We start from the raw sequence: 25,136 nt of genomic DNA, 5'->3' as shown, positions 1-25,136 counted from the left end.
TCCCAAATCAAAGCAAGGAACAAGGTAGGATGATAGCCAGAAGGAGGGCAGATAGAGGTGTATTGTTGGGTCACACAGGTGACCTAAGGGCTTGTCTCTACACACAGCTATTTCTTATTCCTGATTTATTTATACATAGATGTTCTTATTCTGAGTAAACCATTGTTTAGTTTAATCCAGAGTAAATTAAGCAGGAACAAGTCCATGTGGAATAAAGCCCTGAGAACAGACTTGGTGTCCCATGTCTTTTGAAAGTAATTAAATGTCTCTACAGATTCTTTTTAAATGGAGCTTTGCAAAGACAAGACTGACTACTGCTATTATCCAAGTTTTAAAACACATTGTCCTCTATCTATCGCCTAACCCGCCAGATTAAACGAACATATGCTAACTGCCTAGGACAATCAACTTGAGTCTGATAGTCAGCATAACAAACACGAGCTTTATTAACCTTTAGACATGTGATAGGCGTGAAGGTCACAACACAGATCAGAATAGCCTCTTTGCCATCGTGCTACCTACCAAAGGTTGCAGACTCCTTCCCTCCAAGTGCAGCATCTCAGTAACAGAGTTAAGGCTCTTCAGCCATCGGTCCGAGTCCTGCGGTACCTGAAATTAGATCCACAAAAAGACTCGGGCACTGAAATCTGCCGCTGGGATCATCAAAGCTCCCACTCCCAGGGGCAACTAAAAACCAGGGACGTTTCAGTTCTTGGCAGGGCGGTTTCCCAGAGCCCTTTAAGCCTGGGCAGGCACCAGCCCCGAGCAGGACACGCAGATGAGGGGTTTGTCCTCCTCTGCCGAGGGACCCCCGCTGGGCTCCCTGCGCAGAAGGGAGGGCAGGAGCCCAGCTGCCGGTGCTTCCCTCCCCCTTGATTTAATAGTTTAACCGTCACAGGGTGCGCAGCCCCCTGTGACACGCGTGCTGCACCTCGCTACCGGCCTTGGGGGCTGCTGCGACACTGGGGGTGCCCCGCTCCCCTCGACGGGAGCTTGTAGGGACCCCCTGAGGGAAGAGGGGCCGCCGGACAGCCCACCCGGGGCGGGGGAGCCGCCTTTCACAGGTGTCGGGAGGAGCAAGGGCCGGGCCCCGAGCGTTGCCTCAGCTCTGGGGACATCCCGGCCGCCTGTGAGGGGCCAAGGGCGGCCGCTCTGGACCGGGCCCCGCCCTGCGGCAGCGCTGGTAGCGCTCAGCTCCCGCCGCGCGGGGGGGGGCCGGGCCCGGCCCAGGAAGTGACGCCGCCCCCGCCCCACCTGACTCACCTGGGCGGGCGGCGGCGGCGGCGGCAGCGCTGGATCCCGCTGGGTCCCGCTGGGTCCCGCGGTGCCGGGCGAGGAGCGGCAGCTGTATCATGGCGCGGGAGAGCGGCTCCCCGTGGGCCATGGGGCTGCTAAAAACCTTCGAGGAGAACGAGTTCGGCAGCTGGGAGAAAATCGGCTCGGGGGGGTTCGGGCAGGTGTATAAGGTGCGCCACCTCCACTGGAAGACCTGGCTCGCCATCAAGTGTTCGCCCAGCCTTCATGTGGATGAGAAGTAAGGGGCGACGGGGGGCGAGGGATGGGGAAGGGAGGTGAGGGATGCGGCTCTTCCCACAGGTCGCCTGGGAGCCCTCAGTCGCCCCGCGGCTTCCCGGCTGCGCGTATGCGCAGCCGGGAAGCCGCGGGGCGACTGAGGGCTCCCCACTTTGCAGCCCGGAGCTTAGGGATTTTTGGGGATGATACTCCTGCTTGTCTTGTATTTTTAAGAAACAAACCAAGCGGTGTAGCCCAGATTTTACGCATCTTGGGCGCCTATTTGAGAAAGATCCAACCCAACCAACCTATGCCCGTGTCAAGGCGGCAGGAGCGCCGTGGCTGCAGCCCATCTCGCAGCTCTGTTTACCAACAGCAACAACGGGTACGAAGGTCTGACTAAACACCGCGAAGAGGGCCATGCAATTAAATATTCTCTAGGCAAACGTGGCCTTTGTCACACTTAAGCGAAGCCCGGACCAACACCTTTAGTTATATCGTACATAATGGGGCCGGCTTCCCTCAAAGAATAAGCTATGTTGCTTGGCCACTTGCAGCAGCTTGGAAAGAGCCGCCACACGGCTGCAGTGTAGATCTCGCCTGTTCCCGTGGAGCCATCCGGAAAACATTTTGCCCTGCCCTGGTCGTGCGTGTATTGGCTTGCGCTAAAGCGTTACGCCTGCTGCAAGCTCCAAAGGTCGTGGAAGGCAGCCCTGAACGGGAAGCGCAGGAGGAGCGAAAACGCCAAATAGGATCCGGGGGCTTCCCAGGCCTGCCGTGTCTCACTCCAGTGAGCTCCCTACCTTGCGAAAAGCCAGCCCTTTCACTTGCATTCACAGATGCACGAGTTGTGACTGACATGTGGTAGATGGTGGTGGTTAGCAGTGGGGCGAGTGGGGGGTGTCGGGGTGTGGGCGCTACAGCCGCGGGCGTGCTGTTTTTCAGGAGCGGGTGCTGAAAGGAGACGTGCTGGGAAATAGGTTCTCCAGCTTCAGTTCAGGGCCAGCGCTTCTCCCTGCATCTGCCCGGGGTGAGTCCTCACTGGGTAGTCCAGTGTGGAGCCGTATTGAGTTGCAGATAAAGATAGCACATGGTGAGAAGCCCCCTCCAGCTCACCTGCCCTCTGTAACTAGTTGTGGCCTGTGGTGGAGGACAATCAGCTACTCTGTGTTCATGCAGTCTGTGTCCGATGGGGCCTATCGAGTGCAGCTCTCCTTTCCTAGGAGAGGAAGACTGTCAGGTGCATCTTTAGAAACATCCTTCTGTTTTAAGGGACAGTAGAGATTTCCCAGCAGGTCAGCGTCTGTGCAGAGGGAGATGAATATGGCCAAGTCGCGTTCATGGAGCTTTTCCAGCTCCACCTTGATCTCTGGGATCTCTGCCAACTCACGAGCTGATTCTGCAGTTCATTTTTTTGAGATGTGGGTTGGTTCGGTCACAGAAGGTTTCCCTTGTTGCGGTTTCTGCAGGGGAAGGGAGGTAAGTTGGCCCAAGATTGAAAGCGCTTGTAAGCCCGTCTGCTCCAAGATTACTAGGGTAGTGGGGCATCTTGCCCATTATCTGAATTGGTGACTTTGCTGTAGGCATGGTTTATGTAGTATAGTAAATGAGGTAAAATGTCCCTTTTTTCAAAGGGGAGAGGGAGAGTTTAATATACGCATAGGGTAACTGTGCTGTGAATAAAATGGAAAAGACCTGAGTTGCAGAGGGTGTTTTAATTGGGTTAACCTGCAAGCCCTCCTACCATTAAAACTTCAATGTAGATCTCAGACTTGATGCTTATTGAGGCCTAATCAAAATAGTACTGCAGCTGACTAATTTTGCAGTTAAAATTAAAACACTTCTTAAAAATAAGCTAGAACATTTGTTATACTCTTCATTTGCAAAACACATCTAGAAATATACTCGAAAGTTAACTTCCAGTCTGAGACAAAGGATGCTGTCACCTATTTTAATATGAAAATTAATTTTGAGAGTTACTACCAAATCTCTATATTAATATATTCAATGTGCAATAGAGAACCACCTGTCCCTCTGTGGCTATGAGGTGTGCAGTTACTGGAGAGACCATACGAACATGACATGCAGTGAACAAAAATGCCTTGAGAATTTGGGAACTTTGAGGGCATGGGGCTCCTGCAGCTCCTGGTTAATTTTGATAAACCAATCCTTGAAACACTAATTTATTTGTTTTATTGCAGAATTTGTGCTTCAAGTGCTTAAGGGGAGCACTAGTTAGAAATTGGAGGGTCCCTGGCTTTTGGAATAGCTCCTTCTGCAAAATAAAGCTAAGATGAACTTGTATATACTTCTCCTTTGGTTCTTAGGCTGCTCTGCCAAACCCCATTCAGTAATTGGTAATGCTGCCCCTCAAAGAGATTCAGCCAAAACCTTTCTAAGAAACTTGTGCCGTTCAAATGGCGGGGTGCGGTGGGGGGCACAGACAAAATAAAACACTACCTCTTCAGTTTGCAGGCTGAAACAAGCCTGTGTAATTAGATTGTTAATCCAAGAGATTAACTTGACTAGCTATTTCTTGGAACCCTGTGAAGCAGCAGAGTTAGAAGAATTACCAGTGGTATCAGAAAGATTAACTGAAAAACACCGAGGCTTTTTCTTATTTATTTATTTGGTACCACATTAAAACCCCGTTTATAATGGCTTGGTGGTTGTAATACTCTGCAGTCTCTTTTACTGTGTTTCTGCAGACAGTAAGAGATTTGGAGTAACTCCCTTGGCAATTACCATACCACAGAGCCAAGTGGCCTCAAGCAGAAGAAAAACTGAATGTACAGCCAGAAGTGGTTTTACCTTTAAGCCCAAGCCCTCTCAGGCGATCGAGCCAAATTCCATTCCTAACACCTTATTTGCTCCCACTTTCTGTCTCCTGAGATCACATTTCCCACATGCGACTCAAGATGGGGAGGTTCAGTGTAAGCCTGAAGAGAGGAGAGTGTGACTCAGAAAGATGGAGGAACCTCTCCCCGAGGACTTGGAGGGGAGAGCGCAAAGTCTCTTCTCTTTATCCTGGTTGGCCAGAATGGAGGTGCAGTCTGGGGAAAAGGGTGGCTAGCTCAGAGAGAACAACCTGGAAGCCTTTGTGGATTTTTTACAGCTGGACATAAATGTGCGGACTATAACGAGTGTGAAGGATATAACAGTTCCCAGAGAGGGCTCTTCACTGCAGGTGTTAGGTGGTGGAAGTGACTACAGGGTGTGGAGATGGAAAGGTCTGCCTTCTTGATGGGGGGAAAAAAAAAATGAGCAAAGCCCTACATGTACCTCCCTCTGCAGGACCTGGATTTAGGAATGGAGTAGGACTTAGAAATTTAGGAGGTTTTAGAAAACGCCTTGCTGTTAGCAGATGCTGTGTTTATTTAGGTGAGGAAGATGAATGAATGAATGTCTGTTCTGGTGGTCTCTGGATGTGTAGTTTAGAACTTTATATTCACCTTGTTCTCCTTAAAGAGCGGGGGTGAGCCTAGCTGTCCAAGTTAACCTGTAATCCTCTTGTACCAGGGCTATGCAGCAGAGATCTGTTAGCAGGGTTGAGATATCTGTTAACTTGGAAGAAGAGATTTCATTCCCTTTTTTTTTTTTTTCCCCCTAAATATATTCTGCCCTCACCATGCAGTGGGTTTTCTTTTCTCCTCTTATTCACATTCTTCTCTGAGCATCAGCAGTGTAAAGGTAATTACAGATGTACCCTGCAGAGCCGAGGTCACCATATGCTCTTAAATATCTGCCATGATGCAGACGAAGAGTCCCTGAAAAAAATCAGGGGTGTTGTAATTTTGTGGACCCCATCTTCACCACCAGCAGTTTGTAAAGAGGTAACTTGCATTCCGCACTGGAGAGCAGCGTGGCTGGGCAGAGCTGGATCTCCCCTGGGCTGGGAGAAGCCTGGCTCTGTGTCTGGAGGTGATTCACAGGAATGGCCCCATTACAGGTTTTCAGGGCTTTTAGAGTTTCTCTGGAGCAACTTTAACTGCTCTGTCTCAGACTCCATTAGGGAAATGTGATGATAGTCATGGGAGAATATAAAACTGCAAGGACTTACGGTGAGCTTAAAGTTGCATTTTTATAAGTGTTATCTTTAGGGCATAAAGATGGGATACATGCAAATAGGGATATAGTCGTAGTTCTTGATGTTCTTGTGGCAGAGTTTGTGGTACAAGGGCTGGGCCCTGGTCCCTGGGGAGTGAGGCAGTGAACAAGAGTAAGTCCCTTGTCTCTCCAGGAGAATCCAAAGAATGGAGCCCTATCCGTTTGGGATCTGACTTTGAGCGGAAACAGAGAGCTGTTTTGGGGATGTCAGAGGTCCCCCATCCGTGTAATATTTCTGATTGCTTTGAAAATGGCTGATCTGTCATTCATTGCTTCTCTGACAGAGATGCTGTTTGGCACTGAATCCAGTGCTAGATCTCTTGATGTGTGTGCCCCTGTCTTCTAATACTATTATAGGGGAAAGTGTATGCACCCCATGATTTACATGAGCTTAGCTGTCCTGTGTGCAAGCTTTTTCTTTTTCTTTTTTAATTTTTATTGCCATAATGTTAGGATATAGTACTGGAGGGGGAGGGGAATGGAGCCAAGGTGCTTAGAGAAGATAATTCTGACTCTTTAATCATGTAGTTGTTAAATAAGAAACTCTGTTATAACAGAGGCCAGTCCTATGCCTCTTGACTGAGAAACCTCATAAGGAGCTTTTCTTTTCCTCCACTTTGGAGGGAAGTGTTTCTTGGTGATACTGCAGAATAATTTCTAAGCTCTAGGAGTGACTGAGCAGCATACCCCCCCACCTCCCCATCCCATATTTTGATCTGTTAAATGTGAACTTGAAGGATACCTACAGCACCGTTTGTTGCAGCATTAGCAGTTGTGTATTGAGGTGATGGGTGCATTGAGAGCACCTAAGGCTTTGCTGAGTGCCAGTAGCACCTTTTGCCAAGGGAAGGGAAAGGCCTTTCATCTTTGCCTGATGGAGGAGATCTTGGTTTAAAGAGCTGTTTGTGTTAATAGGATTAATGCAAGTGCACTCTAGCACTTGGCTAATGACTGAGTTGTATTTTGGCTCTCTATTCCTTTTGTCTTTTTTCCTTTTCTGTTTTCTAAAGGTGACAGGGGCCTGTATTTGAAAATTGACATGTGTCCCTGCCTATACCGGATGGCTGGCTGGTTCAGTTTTGACCTCTGTGGGTATGGGAAGATGCTAAAGGTGATTGTTGTATTGGGGGTTTTATTTAAAGAAGCAAATTAGGTAAAGGGCACTTGCCTGTTAGTTAATTCACTCAACTAACTGGGTCTGGCCCAAGCAGAAAGGGAGCTTTCTTTTATTTTGTTGAAACTGGAAATTCTCTCTTCATAGGGAAATGCCCCATTTTGAGCAGCTGGTCTCTGAGATTTTGGTGATGCCCTCTGAGGCTGCTGTTAGCTCAGGAACCCCATCCCCAAGAGTCTAGTGGTTCTTGTTAGGCTTTAGCTGTTGCTGGTTTCTTGCCTTGCCTTGAAGGGCTCAGACAGATATTTTACATCTCTGACTCCAGAGCTCAGCCCGCCGAAGCCTGGTGAATTATGCTGGCTATGCATGTGGCTTGGGGGCAAGGAGTTGGCTGTGTTATTCATAGGCGCTCCCTTCCAGCCTGCCAAAGAGCAAACTGGGTACTTGTCTACAAAGGCAATTATTTCACAAGAAAGTTGCTGTAGGGAGCAGCAGGAGCCAACACGGTTAATAGAAAAGATTTCCCTTATCTTTTTTTTCCCTCCTGGTGTGTACGTCCCTCTTAAACCATTTTTCAGCCTAATCTTGCCTCTGAAATAGGTCTGCTGCTTGCTAGGCTAGACTCGCCCCTAGCGTGAAATGTAACTGCATCAGGTTATTGCAGGCTGCTGCAGCTGGTGAGGAAGAGGCAGCAGACTGCGCTTCCAACCTTGTCTGGGCAAACATCAACTCTGCGCTTCCCACAGCAGGCGAAGTGGAGGGGAAGGGGACGGGGACAGGTCATGGGAGTGTCATAGTGCAGGGTGTAAGGGCTAAACCATGGCTCCTAAAATCGCTCCCACGTGGGAGCACTGAGGGTCCCTTGCAGGCTGCATTTCAGCACAGGTGGTGTGTGTTGCTGCCTGGATCATCCAGGCATCATGGGGGACAAACAGGAAGGGGAGACTTCACAGTGCTAAGGTTGGACTTGGAGTTTCTCCTTTTAGAAATAGAGAGTGCTTCTAGATGGCCTTGGGTTTAAAAGAAAAAGGTTTGATTGAACTGATAGCTCTGCCATGGCAGAGGCTCCCACAGTGGTAACTGGCATCACTGGTTAGTGGCAGAGGGCACAAACTGCGACTGGGTCAGGATTGGTCCCCAGGTGCTTTCCAGCTCTCGGGGACTGGCAGAGGGGGCCGGTGACAGAGCTTTCTGCCTTGCAGAGGGTATGAGCAGCTTTCTTCTCATCAGTTGTTGCAGCCACTGTGAATGTGTTCGCTGAGCTTTATATTTGAACCCTGATGTCTTCCAGGAGAGCTGGTCATCTCAAAATGCCCATGTGGGGTTGGGGAGCATCAAAGCAATGTTTGGTTTTTGTTTTTTTTTTTTTTTTTTCTTTTCAAGTAGGATTTTCTGTTTACCAGCTGTCTGTGTTAAAACTTTGTCCTGTTACTTCAGGTACTGTTCTCCATTAAATAGTGTACACACCTTGGGTACAAGAGCTGTCATGTAATAAGACCATGTCTGTTCAGGAAATATTACCTATCTGACCTCACTGTGCCCTTTTTTGTGAATCGGTGGGTGGCCAGCAACAGTGATGCATCAGTACCCACGGCCCAAAGCTGCTCTGGCTACTGCCCATTGTCTCTAATAATGTAGTTTTTGACAGACTGGAGGTTCTTTCACCCATCACGTGTGGCTCCTCTTTGTGGGCACAGTCGGCCTGGGAAGAGGACCCTGGTTTCCTCTTGCCACCTCGACGCCCAGCACGTCCTTGCGGGCTCTTGCAGCCCGAAGGCTGTGTGTGAGGTACAGAAGGAGGGCATGGCAATTAAGGGTCTTGACCTGGGATGCTGCAGCTTGGACTGAGTAATGCTTAGTGCTCTGCAGGGTCAGGCTAAAGTGACCTGTAAACAACCCAGGGGTGCTTATTACGTGTGCTGGTGCTGGGCTGTTACATCACCGAAAATGGCGTGCCGGGAGCTTTCAGCATCCACTGGAGCTGAGTGAGCACAGTATTGGAATTGTCAAATTTGAGTTTTGAGGACAAGGAGGCTTTTGCTGTGCCCCCTAGCTACAGCAGGCAGCTTGCTCCCCTGAGTCCTGGGGATTCTTCTCCCAAGGCCCAGGCCTGCACACTGGCAGCCTGTGCCAGCAGGGCAGCTGAAGCAATGCTGTCCGTGCTCTCTCCTGATTAACACAGTCTTATGACTCACAAAAACTTAATGACTTCAGCCCAAGGAGTTACAGTGGTGGTAAATCTGGGCACTACATGTATCGTCCTCGTTCTTAACAGCACAGCATAAACATCAAAGCCGGGACATGGGCTTTACGCTAGGGATATTTGCACTGTTGAAGTGTACAGTGGTTGCCTGTGGTTCAGCAGCTGTGAGCTGCCTACCATTAGAAGCATAAAACAAAGTTAGTAAATGTGGAAATATGCCTGGAGTATAGACTGGTGAGATGTAGCGTGTTCAGCCAGGTGATGATCATGAAATGTGTTGTTCATGTTCTTAAGAAATGTTTGTGCATGTTTGGGAGCGGAGAGAAACAGCTACTCCATCCTTCGCCATCTGTTCTCTTCTATCCAGGGAGCGCATGGAGTTATTGGAAGAAGCCAGGAAGATGGAAATGGCAAAGTTTCGCTACATACTTCCTGTTTATGGCATCTGTAAAGAGCCGGTTGGCTTGGTCATGGAATACATGGAAACAGGGTCTCTGGAAAAGCTCCTGGCCTCCGAACCTCTGCCCTGGGAATTGCGCTTTCGCATCATCCATGAGACAGCTGTGGGGATGAACTTCCTGCACTGCATGTCCCCTCCGCTGCTCCACCTGGACCTTAAACCTGCAAACATCCTGCTTGATGCCCACTACCATGTCAAGGTATGCACTGGGCACTCTGTGCCAGGGACCCACCTTCGGGTATTCTTGCATGGCTCCTGTCGTATTCAAAGGCCTGAGAGAAACCAGCAGCATTCCTTCTGAATGAGAAGAATGCCCACCAACCCAGCCCCTCCAATCCCCAAACTCGTCTACCTGATCTATGCGCCATTTTGGTACATAAATTAGAGGTAGAGTTAGGGAGCTTGTGAGAACTCTCCTGAAATTTTAGGAGGGTGCTAGTGTAGTGAACCCTGGTTTTGAGACCTAGTGGGCCCTGCTATAAATTTCCTTGCAGTAGGGTCATGAGACAGATGAGAACAGGGAGAGAAAAGCAGTGTGAACCTCTAAATCATCTGTGCCAGTTTCACAGCTCCCAGTGGTAACCTTGTTCTGTCTAGGTCCTTCTGGCTTTATATGCTCCACTAAATACCGAAATCTCATTTACAGCTGGAGTCCAGAGAAGCCTTCCCAGAGGCAACTCATTTTCTTCTTTCATTTGCTCAGAGCATATACAGTGAAGAAGTATCTCTGTTATGACTGTTCATGCATACCAGAGGTCACTTAAGGGAATTTTTCTGGCTGTATCAGTATGACATTCTTTTGTTATCCATTTCCAGAGTAAGCTAGCAAACTTGTTGGCCTTCTCTGTTGGAGGTTCTGTTTTGACAGCTGGACTAAGGAGGTTGTGCTTGCTTTATGATCCTTCCTTTTGGAGAGAAAAGAGACTGAACATCTTTTTCGTGATTTCTGCCCCCCAGATCAGGAGCCAAACTCTTAACCCTAGAACTGCAGGATTAATCATGCTGGCTGGCTGATATAACTCGGTACAAGTAGTCGCAGATTTTATCAGTGCCATCATCCATCTGCTCCCTGTTTTCCTGTCCCCCTCAAACTGGCCAAATAGCTTTGGTCTTGCTGTACCATTCTAAAAATGAAGTTTTCATTAAATGAAAACATCTCTCCTGATGTCATGAGAGGTTTGGAGCCATAAGAGGTGTGTGCCTCTAATGAAATCACACCTGTGACAGTCTCAGCTTTTTTACAAGGCCTCTTAGTGGTTTATTTCTTAGAAGGATTTTCTTTCTGAGATGGGAGTCATCTACAGGTGGTCCACGGTATTATGACCAGAACATCAGGATCTGAACTGTTGAAAGTATATTCTCACATGTTGGTGCTGAGAAGCGTTTGCTAAGTATTTATTTACCTAAAGTTTGTGCTTGCTTGCATAACTTCTTAAATTCCTAAGCCTTGACTCATCCATGAGCCAAGATGAAGGCTGTATTTTTCTCACCGTTTCAGGAGGTTGAAATGCTACCTGATATTCAGCTTGCTGTATAGCCTGTATCTGGGTGGTGATGCAGTACAGGGGGGCAAAGTGCAAAATGTTAAAAAAAAAAAAAAAAAAAAAGTTTCTGTTGAGGTCATTGCTGACATCCCTAAACTTTTGCTACTTGCTCTGTATATGAAGCACATGAAGGTCTTCAGACCCTTTCTATTAAGTTCAGAAAAGAATGGTCTAATCCACTCCTTTTTCCAGCCAGCAGTCTTTTACATCTGCAAGCATCTTGGAAACCCCTCCAAGCAGCAAAGCAGACATAGGAACCCATATGCAAAATAAGAGATATACATATTCTGTGAGGCGCCTTCACTTTAAAAACGTGGCCCCAAACCTTCTTTTTGTGTGATGTGAGACTTGTAATTAAATTTCAGACCCTGCAGCTTGATTTAATGTGCATTTTCTTGCTGGAAGGCTAATGGAGCTGATGATTGAAGTATTTTTACTTTTTAAATGTTAGCGTTAATTTAGTAGGTGACCTGTCCCTAGTAGAATCCTAAGGTGAGTGAAGAGATGTTGCAGACTGCAGAAGAAGAGTTTGGAGGTAGGGAGGACTTTTATAAACTGTTTGCCCTTGAGCCAGGAAACAGACAGTCTTCCAGTGGAGCACATTAGAAATGCTTCTGTGCCGTATTGCTAGTTAAATGGAAACACGCCCTTCTTCTTTTACGAGCACAATGCTTACTGTAAAAACCCCAAGTGAGGATGATGACTAACGCAGTAGTGTTGTACAGAACTTATCATCAAGTGGGTGCCTCCATATCATAAAGCTGTCTCCTGTGTATTACATAAGTGTGTGCTGAATTTTGTTCTTGGGAGGATAATTAAGAGGATGGGATTAGCCTGAGCTCTGAGCAGGGATATAGGTAGACAGATATTAACTTTTTCAAAGGCGTGTTGGGTGATTCCTTGGTGATTTTAAATATACATATATAATATGCACAATGCAAGGTAAGGCTTTGCTGGTCTTTGGAGGATGGATGGATGCATGCATGCCTCCTCACCTGCGAGTGGTGGTGGAGCTCAGTACTGACAGGAGCCTCAGCTGGGAGCTCCCTTCCCTGCCATGTCCTGCTCCATCTTGGTTGCCTCAAGCAGTGTGCTTCCTTGGGAGGATTATTCCATACTCAGGCAGGCTTTCCTAGTGGGGATCAGCCTACATTTTTTTGGTTTTCCTTAATATCAACCTGTTACTTCTATTTGTACCAACACGATCCTCCATGCCCCTTTCTCCAGTGTTCCATATATGCAGCCTTCCAGTACTTATGGGCTGTCTAACCTAGTTTTTCTTTAACTGGACCACATCGTATGAGCTTGGTCTTCAGCTCTCCTGCCCTCCATATGCATTCTGGATGTCTCCCCCTGAGCTCCCTGTGGCATGGCAGTTGCTTGCAGGGAGTGGGCGCTGGGGAAGCGATGCCACATTCCAGTGCTGCCCTCACGGGCTGTTAGTTTGCTTGTTCCCTGCTCTGATGTGATCTCTCTCCAGGGCCCTCGGTGGGAGAATGCACCCCCCCATGCAGTAATCTCATACCCTAACTTGTTGCCAGCTTCCATGCCTGCATGCTCTATTGCTGCTTCCCAGGTTTCTTATCTTCAATATCTCATGGTTAAGAGTGTTACTTTTTGTTCAGGTATTTAAAATGAAGTCACCTGCAACTTAATACTTCTGGGCAAAAACATTATTTGTAAGTTCTTTTTTCTCTTGCTATCCAGCCTGTTTTTAGCAGCTCCTCATCTTGTCATGTATATGTACACACACGCATGTATGTACGTGTGGGTGTACACACACACACAGAGGCAAATCCCACCAGTTATTTTTCATCTCCCAGATTTTGTTTTTAAAGAACTTGAAGTGGGATGAGCTGGTCTCAGCTGTGTGCTGCTTTAAGCTCGCTGTAGTTGCTTTTATTTTTTCCCCCCAGTGCTCCAATTTAAACCAGTGTGAAGAGTGAAGCTTGCTGCTGTGTTGAGCCGTGCTGATAGTCTCGCTGAACATGGATATGTTGCTTCTGTGGTCTTCACCTTTATTTGCTTCAGCTGAAGAAGGGGCTGCAAAATTTCTGAGTGTGGAGTTCGAAGAAGCCTAGTCAGATGGCAAATTTGTTGATCAGAAAGCTTCTTAATGTAGGTCGTTAACTGTAGGTCAAAGTAATACCCAGAGGCCAGGCTGGTAAAGAGCGGTTGTCTCTTTTTATTAGACTAGCCGATGCAGTTAACACAGCCACTTTTTTCTTCTTTCATCAGCTGCAAACACTCTCCTGTTATTAGAAAGGAGAAGAGGCTTTGTTGTTTTGTGTGTCCATTCTCCCTGTTTCCCACCCCTCCTGATCAAGGCTTCCATGTACGGCTGTTGTTCTGTGGCTCTTTAATCCCAACCAGCAAAGCTGGTCTAACTGATCTAATTGTGGCACAGGGGAGGGAACAAGACCACCCCTGTTACGGTAATGCAGTTTTATGATGAATTAAAATGGATGTTTGACTGTGGCTTTGGTTTCTGCTGCTTCTGAAGAGAGCATTACAAATGTCCCACCTGAAACGGGTTTTGAGGAGTGAAGGTTTCAGGGCAGGTTGGAAAAGGATGACAGTCTGTTTCAGAAAGACTTCTTTTAGTAGCTAACTGAAGTGTGTTCACAAATGCTGAAGTAAAGACATATGTTTGAAGTGTCTACACTTGGAATTAATTTTTATTCCTAATTTTTAGTAGTCCAAGCCTGTGACCCATGTAGGTCTCAAAGATTTCTGGCATTTCTTAAAGAACAAAATGAAACAACCAGCCTTTCTCCCCTACCCCCAGGAAAACAAACAAACAAGTCTGACCCCGCCCCCCAACCAAGCACCAAAAAACCCCGTAGACAAATGTGGTGGCATTCTCAATATCCAGGTGCATAGAGACTATGGACAGAGACACACACTGGGTATGCCAGCAGCAATTAAAAATGAGTCTGATGGCTTTGTTACCTATTTGATGAAGAAAACCTTTTGGTGAACTCTGTCCCCAAGTCCATTGCAGTGGGCTCTTTAGTCTATTTGCAGAAAAATGAAAAATGACATGTAGCATCAGAAGCTAAGTGCACACTTCAGGACAGTCTGTCAGGAGTCATCAGTGAAAGCACTTTCCAAGCACCAGTTTTGTTCCTGGGAGCTAGATCCCTGCAGTGTTTGGGAATAGATGACTTTAGTAACCATTGTAGTTATGTGACCATATCTACTAGTTTTCAGAAAAAACCCAAAAGTTCCACAAAATAACTATACAAACTCAAAGCATCTAAAACTGCAAGTGAGTGTTTTTTACAAACTAGAATGGAAATGTCCTCAAACAACAGATGCAGAGAAAGGACTGTGTGCACAGTATGCTCAATTTAAAACAAACAAAGCTTAAAAAGAAAGAAAACTCAACATCTTCAATCTTGGGATCTCTCAGTAAAGTAAGTGTTGCTGGAAAGTGGGTAGGAAAACATGTTCAGCTCCCCTCCCCAGTTGCTACTCACGTGTTTGTTCTCATGCAGACCTTTAAAGAGCAGAGACCGAGCGAGCTGTCTGAACATGAACAATCCCACTGTCTGCGTGGGCTTTGGCCAATGTTTTTTCTCTTCTTCCTACCTCTTTACCACGTGTTTTGCATGAAGCAGTCTGTCGCCTCCGTGTCTCCTCTTAACTCTGCTGATATTAGGTATGCTTTTGAAGCATGATGGGAGCCACCTGAAAGAGCTGATGTGAGGAGTGAGATGACGGGTTCTGTCGGATCATGGGGTGGGCTGCAAGGGCTAGCAGGGATGTGGAGGAAGAAGTGGGGAGGGGTGCTCCGCTTTCACTACCTTCACCAGCATGGGTGCCTTGTGTTGCAGAACTAGGTACCTGGCAAGCAATTTAAAGGCAAAATAGGTAAGTTAAATGGCTGTGTCTTCCACCCACTGCACAGTTCCCACTGATGTTTAAAGAAATTGCATGACTAAATACACCATGCAGTGTGGAAAATTTACCTTAAAGGAGCTGATAAAAGTCACAAAAACTGTCTGTAGAATTTTACTATTTTGTTGCAGCCTGGAAAATAACAATTCTTCAATTTCCAGTGTTTTCTGCAGGATTTGATATGATTGAAACTCTGCTCTACATATGAATTTCCTATTAATTGATAGAAAACCTAGTCCTTTGCAGTAGGTAGGGGCAGGTTCACAAGGTAAAGTTCTTGCTAGCCTGGGGTGGGTAGACTACACACCTTAGCTGTTTCTTGGTTTGTAGGCTGAGACTGAGACCTCTTCTATCTAGTGTGCTTAGACTCCCATTTTAGCCACTAGCTTTAGATTCACGCAACATAGCTGGTGGCTTTTAATGCAGGAATGTCACTGTGCTGTCTGTGTTTCATCCTTATTTCTTAACTTACACAGTAGGAAACTCAGTATTGTTTAGACAAAGAGGAAGGTGTATTACTTTAATTATGCCTGCATGCCATATGGATTTCTTGAGGTGTATACAAGCCTCTGCTTCACGTTAATCAAAGGAGAGCAGCGTTTCACCAAGTCAGATCTGTTCAGACTTGCAGCAGTTGGTTCATTTATTAACCTGACACCACGGGCTTGCGTGATGTTAGGGTTGTGCTTTTGTTCTCCTGTGGAGCACTAAGTGCCCCAAACTCATGCAGCGCTTCCTGGGGCGGTCGATTCAGCTCTTCCCAGGGTAAACTGGCTGGAGAACCTGGGTTTCTTGACTACTTACTGCTTTCCTGGACTCCAGTGCTTGGCTTGCAGAGGAGGCCAGCAATCCCCCTCTGAGAGTGTAGCCCTACAAGCATGAGTGACTATTCCTCCAGATGACTTTGCTTTTTTCCCCTGTTTTTTTCTTCTTGAGTCATTCCCACAATACCCTACAGATTTAAGATACAGATGGACAACAGGTGGGATATACCTGTGTGCTAGGGTGCAGGACTTCTGCAGCTCCTGAGAATGCATCTCTAGAGCTCTTTGTCCCTGGGAGAAGTTCCTCCTGAAGCTGTGTGGGTTGCTGTGTTTGTTTTATGGCAAAGGGAGATTCCTAGCATTTGAAGACGGCTGGCTGTGTAGCCTGTCTGTTCTCCAGGAGGCTGAAGCTGGCAGCAGCTTTCTCCCTTTCCAGTAATGGATGCATGTTATGACTAGCTTTGTGGTATCTTTAGACAGAAACTTCTGAAAGTGTAAAAGTTGGAGCCTATTTAAAAAAAAAAAAAAAGCTTTTTTTAATTATGCTTGTTTTGGGGGAGAACTTTCTTAAAGGAGAAGCTGTGAAGATCAAAAGGGGAATGAGTCATCAGAAAACCTATTTTTCAATTTAGTATTTATTAGATAAAAAAGAATGTGTGAGGCAGGAGGAGGAAATCTTATCTAACATGTAGACAAAAATCAGTGGGCTGAGTGGTCCAAAAAGACTTGACTTTTCTTGAAATTTCAACTTAGAATAATAGACATTTTTGACCAGTGGGAAATAAGTAAGACAAAGGAAATTCCTTGCCTATCTGTTTGCTTGATGATTGGTATGCCTTTGAGAGCAAATGAATGCATATTTGTTTGACACTTCAAATTAAAGTGGAGGTGTGTTTTCCTTTTTATGAACTTGCTGTCACTTGTTTTGTTCATTTCAGCTGTGTTCACTGCGTCACTGCACCAACTTGCTGTATCTCCTAGTTGCCAAAAAGAATTCCCTGTGTGGGTTTTTGATGTATGTGTGTGTTTTGGTTTGGGTTTTTTAACACTTGGTGCCTCTGGTGTTGGGCTTAGACCTTGTTGGCATGGTCAGTGTAACAGTGATAGCTGAAAGAGCAGTTCTCCTGCGCTCACTGAGGAGCTCATGGACTGAAAACAGGTGCTCAGAACACGTAAACATAGCATACAGTGTGAGGTTATATAGGGAAAGGGGGTGGCAGGACCAATAATTACATTAAAGTAGTTTGCACTAGCTAAATTTGACAAGTTTCAAATTACAATAAATTGTCTCGACTGTTTGTTGTGTTTGCTGTGTAATGGGCTAACATGCTGCTGCTTGCAAAAAACAGCTTGCCTTTTTCTTTCAGTTTAACCATAAAGAAAAGCCTACCATAGCATAATGCTTCCAGAGATGTTTTCTTAGCTTAGTATTCCTGAACAGCAGCTTGCTATATTTTGTTGGATCATCCTGTTACATCTGTCATTCTTTACAGAAAAATTTTTGTTAACGCCTCTGAAGTCTAATGGTAGCATGTACTTCTCTTCCCCTCTTCCTCCTCTGTTTGTTGCAGATTTCTGACTTTGGACTTGCAAAGTGCAATGGCTTGTCCCATTCCCATGACATCAGCATGGATGGCTTGTGTGGCACAATTGCATATCTTCCTCCAGAGCGCATCAAAGAGAAAAACAGGTGTTTTGACACCAAACATGATGTGTACAGGTCAGTTAACTATGAAAACATGTAAAAGCACTTTAGGTAATATTGTAAAATGAGCCCTCTTTTTCTGATTATCAAAACTGAATTAAGCATGAAACCCCTAAATCTAGTCTGAGCCTTATCTTGCAAAGGGTCTCCTTTACTTTGCTTTTAGCAAAGCCTTTGTAGGATAGAATCCTTTTAACAAATTGCAGCTGATCCTGAGTCTTCAGCATTATTGTTCCATGTAACACTGATTAGCAACTGGCATGGAAGGCACTCTGCCCACCTTTAATTTTCCCATCAAAAGGTACATCCTGACCTACTTTTTGAGTCTGTGACAAAATTCTTAGTTATCTTCAGTGGATTTCATCACTAGGTCTTTGGTTCTTCTTTCATGGTAAGGTTATTAGGAAAAGGAAATCAGAGCTGTAGATTAAAAGATATGTCGTATTTTAAATGGAATGTATTTCTTTAAAGTTGTCTTGCAGGGTAGAAGTATTAAATAAAATCCACAGTAATGCTTTGCTGCTCTCTGATTTTGTTGGTCTTGGTGCGGAGTAGCTGGTAAATGTTACCAAGAACTCAGGAGCCTCCAGCCAGTCCCTGTGTTTGCTGCCTCAGGTTCCTCCCTGCAGAAACTAGACTTTCAAATCATGGTTCTTGGCTGCATCTTGCTGTGTGTGTTCATCAGCTGAATTAGATGCAGAAGTGAAAGAAAAGGAGAGAGAACTTAGGGAAATAAATTATGCTTCTGTGAGTTGTTTAGCTTTTTTGGGGTTTTGTTGGGTTTTATTTTGTTTTTTTTTCTTTTAAAGCTTTTCTAGAAATAATTTTTTTTTTTTTTGCATTTATTTGTAGTTTTTCCATTGTGGTTTGGGGAGTTCTTACACAGAAGAAGCCTTTTGCAGGTAAGTTTGATGTTGTGTGAGTTGTGTTGGAATTTTTTTCCTTTTTCCCATTGATAAGCACGCTTCCTGCTCCACCAGCCCCAGCTTACATGCATGTCCTCCAAAATCCTACAGTCCTGTGTGGCAGACACTTTTAAGCTCTCAAATTCTGATCACAAATGTAAGTCCTCCTTTGTCCTACATCATGAAAGTAGAATGCATATTGCCGCAGGGGGCCCTAGTCTGCACCTTTTTGCTTCTGTTGGAGTTTGCTGTACAGATTCAGATCAGCGTGTGGCCTGTGCAGACTTCTGACACGTTTGTGGCCAACAAGGAACAGCACAGAGCAAAGCCAACTGGCAGGCAACTGCGCTGTTTTCAGAAACAGCTTCTCTGTAGAGAGGTTCTGTAGTTTATTTGTAGATTGTGGGTACAGATTTGTTCTTTAAAAAAAACCAAACCTGTCTGCGAGAATAAGCCTTGTTCCACCCCACAGTAAATGTACCGATCAACAGGCAGCTACTTATTCTTTATGACTTTTCCTGTGTGTATGACTAGCCTATGTATAGCAAACATGTTTGAACAGGTCCCAGTCTACTATTAATTTTTCTCCAAGTGAGAGATCCCATTTAGCCCAATGGTTGACTTCAGAGTCAAGAGCCACATTACTGCACTGCTTGATTTGTTTTCTTCCTTCACCTCAGGTACTTGATCTAAATAAAAGCTGTGGTTCACTTTTCTTACAGCAGATATGGAAATCCAAAAAGAGGTAGCAAAGAGCTGTTTGAGTTTTTTTCCTTTGGTTCTGTGTCTATTATGGGTGGAAAAAGAACACAGTCATTCACTGACAATTGCTTTTAACTGATACACGGGAAGTGGGAGAGTAAGACCAACTTCTTTTTCCCTGTTGATAAAAGAAAGCACTCTAAATCTAGAAAAAAATGCATGAAAACAAATTTTCAGCCTAATACACTGTTAATGCACTTAGACAAAAGAGAAATCATCCCTTTTGCTGGGGGATCTTAATTTGTGTGCTTTTGCTTTACAGAGGAAAACAACATTTTACATATTATGGTAAAAGTAGTTAAAGGCCACCGCCCAGAGCTACCTGCTGTTTCCAAATCCAGACCTCATTCATGTAATAACTTGATCAAACTGATGCAAAAATGTTGGCAGGATGATCCTGGTGAACGGCCAACATTTCAAGGTAAGGTTTCCTCGTAGCTTGGCTGCCCATTTATTCTTCTGTGAGTCACGTTATTGCTCAAGACTCTGTTAATCCTTGGGGTAGATGCTGTGAACCTCTGTGACGGAATAAATAGAGCACATTGTATGGTAGAGACAATGATACAGGCCACTTGTTCATTTGTGGAGGAAGGGATTATCTGGGGACGAGTCTGACCATGATGGTGTTATGTAAACACATCAGGAATAAGACCAGTACTGAACCAGTTGATCCATTTAGCCAGAAATTATGTTCATTTCTGACTGTGTGTATCAGGGCATATATGCCAAGCTGGAGTTGGCGTGGGTTTCGCTATACCAAAGCATTGAAGCCCCTGGCTCTTGAAATTTACTGTTGTATGTTGAGAAACTGGTTTCTTGTAACAGAACAATTTGGACTGTCATTTTTCTGCCAATAAAAGGCAACTCTGGTGAAAGGCTTGAACTTCCCAAAGCACCTGTTACAAATTCAAATGTGCAGAAGGATGCAGCAAGTGCTATCTCCAGGTGGCTTCATTTAGCATTAATGGGAGAAATTTGCCTCTTTTCTCCTCCTGCCTGAACAAGGTATGGGCACTGAAGGGTGGAGGGTTCCAGTCTTTTTAAAAATGTATGGCTAAGTCTGCCAGCAGTAGACTGGTTCCCATTTCACGGTCCTGCAATGTAGCCACCATGTAACATCAGTCTGGTCTGAATGTGAAAATGAATTGTTCAGTCAGCCCCATGCACTATTTGATGAAGGTGCTAGATGGAAGAGTCAAAATTGGAGTCTTTCTCCCACAGTATCTCAAAGCTGTTAAGCTCTAATGATAGAAAAAGGCAACAGGGCATCTCAGAAAAGTCTCCTATTAAGAAAAAAAACCACAACAAACAAAGCTTTCTCTTGTTTTCTTCAAAGAAATCACTTCAGAAACAGAGGCCCTTTGTGAAAAACCAGAAGATGAAACAAGAGAGATGATAACTCAGGACCTGGACACCAAGAATTCCCCAGAGCAGCAGCCTGAGGTATTTCTTCTTTCCATCTCTTGTTCAAACACACTAGGTTTTGTGAGGAACAGGTTCCTCTGTGACCTGTAACTTCCCAAGCAATCTTCTCTTTGCTGCTTTTGAGCACCTTCTTGCCTTATAGAAGTGGGTCTTGGTGAAGGACTGGAATGCAAAAGTGACAGCAAATGCATGGACCAGCTCAGGAAAACCTCAGCACAGGACTCTTAAGACTGTTGAGGAAGAGCAGGACAGTTAGGAGATAAAGGCTGGAACTGTGGATGTGACTGATCTTTAAACATGCTGTAGACAGAAGAGCTGTGCAGCTTTAGTGGCTGTGTGAGTGCTGATGAAAGCTGCCCTCCTGCATCTGAAAATTTTCAGTGACCTTATTTGTAGGTTTCATTTAATACAATCGGTGCTCAAAGGCTACCTGCAAACTAACAAACTTTTCTTCCTCTAGGGCCTCTTGCTCTGTTTTCTTTACTGACCTTTCCACAATGCTTGTGTGCTTCTCTTGAAGGGGCTGTCTGCATTATCCCAGCCAAAACAGGAGCCTGCTCTTCCATCAGTTAAGGATTACAGTCTCTCAGAGTTGTTGTCCCAGTTGGATTCGGGGATTTCACAGACCATGGAAGGCCCTGAGGATCTCAGCCGCAGCTCTTCTGAGTCCAAACTTGCCTCCAGTGACAAGCGGCTTTCAGGAGTTTCATCTGTAGATTCAGCTTTTTCATCCAGGGGCTCCCTTTCCCTTTCCTTTGAAAGGGAGAGTTCAGGTAATGGTCAGGTTTTTCTTTGTTGGTTTTTTTTTTGTAGTTGTTTGGACTGGCGCATGGGAGTCAATGGGCTGGAGAGTAGTCATATAAAGAATAGCATTCTGGAAATCACTGTTAGCCTTACTTTCTCTTGCTGTCAGCACTACAAATTTGTTTACTGGAGGTAGTTATTTAAAAAACAAAAAGAGGTGGTTCCCAAACATGATCTAATGAGAAATAATAAATCTCATTTACTTTTGGAAAGAAGTGACCTGAATTACCATTAAAGCAATTACAGAATCAGTCATGTAAAGGCTGGTTGGAAGGGAGGTCACCTAGTCCAGCGTCCCGCTCACAGTGGGACTAAAGCCAATGCTCAGTGAGGTCAGCTGAGTTTGTGGCTTTTTCAGTTATACTAAGCCCAAGTCTGAGCATCTTTTCTTTTTTTTTTTTTTCTTTTTTGAGAAGACTCAAGCCACCTTCTCAGCAGCCCTCATGAACATTGCAATAAAGACCTCCACTTTTGTGCACATGCCCCTCCCTTTTCAATCCAGTGCTGCAAGAACGAGGCATTTATTTTCCAGTTAAGCAAACAATGATTAGTGCAGGGAGATCAATCGCAGCATCTTTTGTTACTCATTTCACAAGAAACAGAATAAGAGTAAGTGGGGCTCCAAATCTGACCTGAAATTGTTCTGAAACTACTGCGGGGGGCAGGAAGGGGATTTCTTTGCAGTCAAGTCATTGCTGAAGCCACTGGATATGTTAGCCATGGGCAAGTAAGGTTTGATAGGTATCAGAATGGTGATGGTGTCTTTTTCATAGAATCATAGACTAGTTTGGGTTGGAAGGGACCTTTGAAGATCATCTAGTCCAACCCCCCTGCAATGGGAAGGGACATCTTCAACTAGATCAGGTTGCTTAGAGCCCTGTCCAGATTGACCTTGAATGTTTCCAGGGATGGGGCATCTACCACCTCTCTGTTCCAGTGCTTCACCACCCTCATTGTAAAAAATTTCCTCCTTATATCCATCTAGATATTGGTACTACAGACATACAGAAGAGGAAGCTAACAGAAGCCATTTTATCTGGAGATACTAGCAAGCTGATGAAGATCCTTCAGCCTCAAGATGTTGATATTGTCTTAGATGGGAACTCCAGTCTTTTGCACTTGGCTGTTGAAGCTGGTCAAGAAGAATGTGTCAAATGGCTCCTCCTGTACAACGCTAACCCTAACCTCACCAACAAGAAAGGATCCACCCCTCTTCACATAGCCATTGAGAAGAAAGTTAAAAGCATTGTGGAGCTGATAATGGCTAGGAAAATCAATGTTAATGCCAAAGATGAGGACCAGTGGACTGCTCTTCACTTTGCTGCCCAAAATGGGGATGATTTCAGCACCAAAATGCTGCTTGATAAAAATGCATCTTTAAATGAGGTAGATTTTGAAGGCAGAGCCCCCATCCACATAGCCTGTCAGTACGGCCAAGAGAATATTGTGCGGATCCTGCTGAGAAGAGGTGTTAATGTGAACATCAAAGGAAAGGATGACTGGGTGCCACTGCACTATGCTGCCTGGCAAGGTCATCTCCCCATTGTAAAGCTTCTGGCCAAACAGCGGGGTGCAAACGTGAACGTGCAGACCGTGGATGGAAGGACCTCGCTACACTTGGCTGCTCAACGAGGACACTACCGCGTCGCTCGCCTTCTCATAGACCTGGAGTCGGATGTTAACATACAGAACACGCTCTTGCAGACTGCTCTCCACATAGCTGCTGAAACTGGCCACACAAGCACATCAAGGCTGCTCCTTAAACACGGTGTAGACATTGAGGCAGCCACAGCAGAAGGATACACCGCTCTGCACTTGGCATCTCGCAGCGGCCATTTAGCGACAACGAAGTTGCTGATAGATGAAAGGGCCAGTGTTCTAGCCAGAGGCCCTTTAAATAGGACAGCATTACATCTTGCTGCAGAAAATGGGCACTCTGAAGTAGTAGAAGAACTTGTCAGTTCAGAAAATATCAATGTTTCTGACAGTGAAGGGTTGACAGCTCTTCATCTGGCTGCACGAGGAGGGCACACAAAAACAGTTGAGGTTCTTCTGAAGCATGGGGCACACGCTGACAAGCAAAGACCAACACGTCAGACCCTGCTACAGCTTGCTCAGCAGAGCAGTAAGAGCTCAGTTGCTGTGTTGTTAAGTGAGACTTAAGCAAAAGGTACAGAACTTGCTACCTTTCTACCTGGTGCGAGAAGGCTGCCGGAGCTTGACCCTCCAGTTGTGCAGTGACCCGCTCATCAGCGGTGTCAGCTGATGGACTGAGGTGCAACCAGCAGAAGCTACTTGTGTTTGAGTGTGCGAGTGAGAGCGCACATGGACTAAGGCCAGCTGTAAGGCAAAGAGCTGGAGTCTGCCATGCAGTGGCCTGTATCATCTGCGTGTGCCTGCCTTGTCTGTATATTAATATTCCCCTCCAAAAGGATATTGTGATAGAAGGATGCAACTTTGTGGGTTTCTCCCCTGCTTTTTTTTTATGTGCCAAACTAATTTAAGAACTAAGTCTGCTTTTTTATTTTCCTAAGTTGGTTTATTGCAGTGATCTGTATTTTGGGCTGAAAGCCTCCCGTGTAAAATAAGCACAACACAACTCTGCTTGAAATTAATGCAAGAGATGAGGAAAGGGATATTTAAGATATAGTTAATCATGTTTCAGTGTCAGAAGGTACTCTGTTTAATGGAGACTGATTACAGCTTTCCATGTACTCAAAATTGATGAGGCAGACTTATTAACAAGGCAGGATCCCAAAAATACAGTACCACCTTGTATGTATTATAAGATCAGTAAGCTGAACTAAGTGCTTAGTGGTTTATCTTAAATGAAAAAGTCAAAAGCTAAAATTGTAGCTGACTGTAACTGGATGGTATATTCTAACATTGTTATACCAATTTGTGAAACAATGTTTGGAGGGGCTGATGACTAGACTGATATACTGTGTATATAGTATTTCTACCTGTTGTATGCCTTTTTCTACTAAAGAAAATAGATTGCTTAGAGTGGGTATGTTTTAATACGCCTTTTAATTTCACTCTTTTCAAAGTTCAGATGTGATCTGTTATTAATAAAAGATTGTGTTCCGTATCCGTCTGTATTTTGTAGTTGTTAAAACAACTGAAAACCCAGTGACCAGCAGCAGCACACAACTGTGTTTGTTTAATGGTGTTGAATCCTAAACTGTTGACATGTAGGGCTGTCCTCAGTTTTACATTCCCCTTGGCTTTTACAGGGAAGGTAAGGAGCTTGAATGAATATTTACAGAACGAATTTGTAGAACAAACCCCAGCATAACCTAGCCTTTATGTGCATAATGTGTTGATGTACAACAGGGATGCTTTTCTCTTATGCTGTAGCTGTTCAGGGAATTTAGTTTTCTTCCCCACCTTGAAGCCAAGTCAAATGCTTTTAATCTTCCCTGTTGACTGGTGGGCTGCTGCCTGGACAGCTACCTCGCCTCTCCTTGGTGGTGTGTTCCCACCCCAGAGCAAGCAGCAGGGTCATGCATTAAAGAAGAGATGGTGAAGCCACATTCATGCCAATATACGGAGGTTACAAAGCAATGTACCTCTTACTGGAGCACAGCAGTCACAGCAAGCTTCCTCAAGGTGCTGACAATGAAACTTCTCATAAAAGTAATTTTCTTACTGCTTCCTTCAACTTCTTTTGAGACCAATAAGGTTGTCATGTTTCATTAAGCTGTACTTAATCAGTCTCTCTTTATAGCAAATTCAACCACAGACCACTTCAGTCTCTCAAGGCCTGTGCTACTCTGATTAAACACTTGGCCTAGCCTAGGACATGCCATACCCTTCTATTTCAAAGTCCTCTGAACAGTGAGATTTGAGATGCATTAATTCCAGCTGTGTTTGTCTGAACTGCAGAAGAGCTGTAAGACCACATAACAGCAGTCTTGTGCCACCT

General features: G+C 45.2%; 1 protein-coding gene across 1 annotated transcript; it reads left to right on the top strand.

Annotated features, from left to right (window-relative positions):
- The first annotated feature begins 1,283 nt into the window (after window positions 1–1,283).
- Window positions 1,284–24,299, top strand: RIPK4 (receptor interacting serine/threonine kinase 4). Its single transcript, XM_074860910.1, has 8 exons — window positions 1,284–1,534; window positions 9,304–9,595; window positions 17,179–17,327; window positions 18,165–18,214; window positions 19,242–19,400; window positions 20,316–20,422; window positions 20,925–21,177; window positions 22,194–24,299. Exons 1-8 carry the CDS (start codon window positions 1,353–1,355, stop codon window positions 23,369–23,371), a joined length of 2,370 nt encoding a protein of 789 aa, XP_074717011.1. The 5' UTR covers window positions 1,284–1,352; the 3' UTR covers window positions 23,372–24,299.
- The last annotated feature ends 837 nt before the right edge of the window (window positions 24,300–25,136 follow it).

The sequence above is a fragment of the Strix uralensis genome, chromosome 2 (genome assembly GCF_047716275.1).
Source record: "Strix uralensis isolate ZFMK-TIS-50842 chromosome 2, bStrUra1, whole genome shotgun sequence".
NCBI classification, from domain to species: domain Eukaryota; kingdom Metazoa; phylum Chordata; class Aves; order Strigiformes; family Strigidae; genus Strix; species Strix uralensis.
This window is presented reverse-complemented; position numbering and strand designations above follow the sequence as displayed.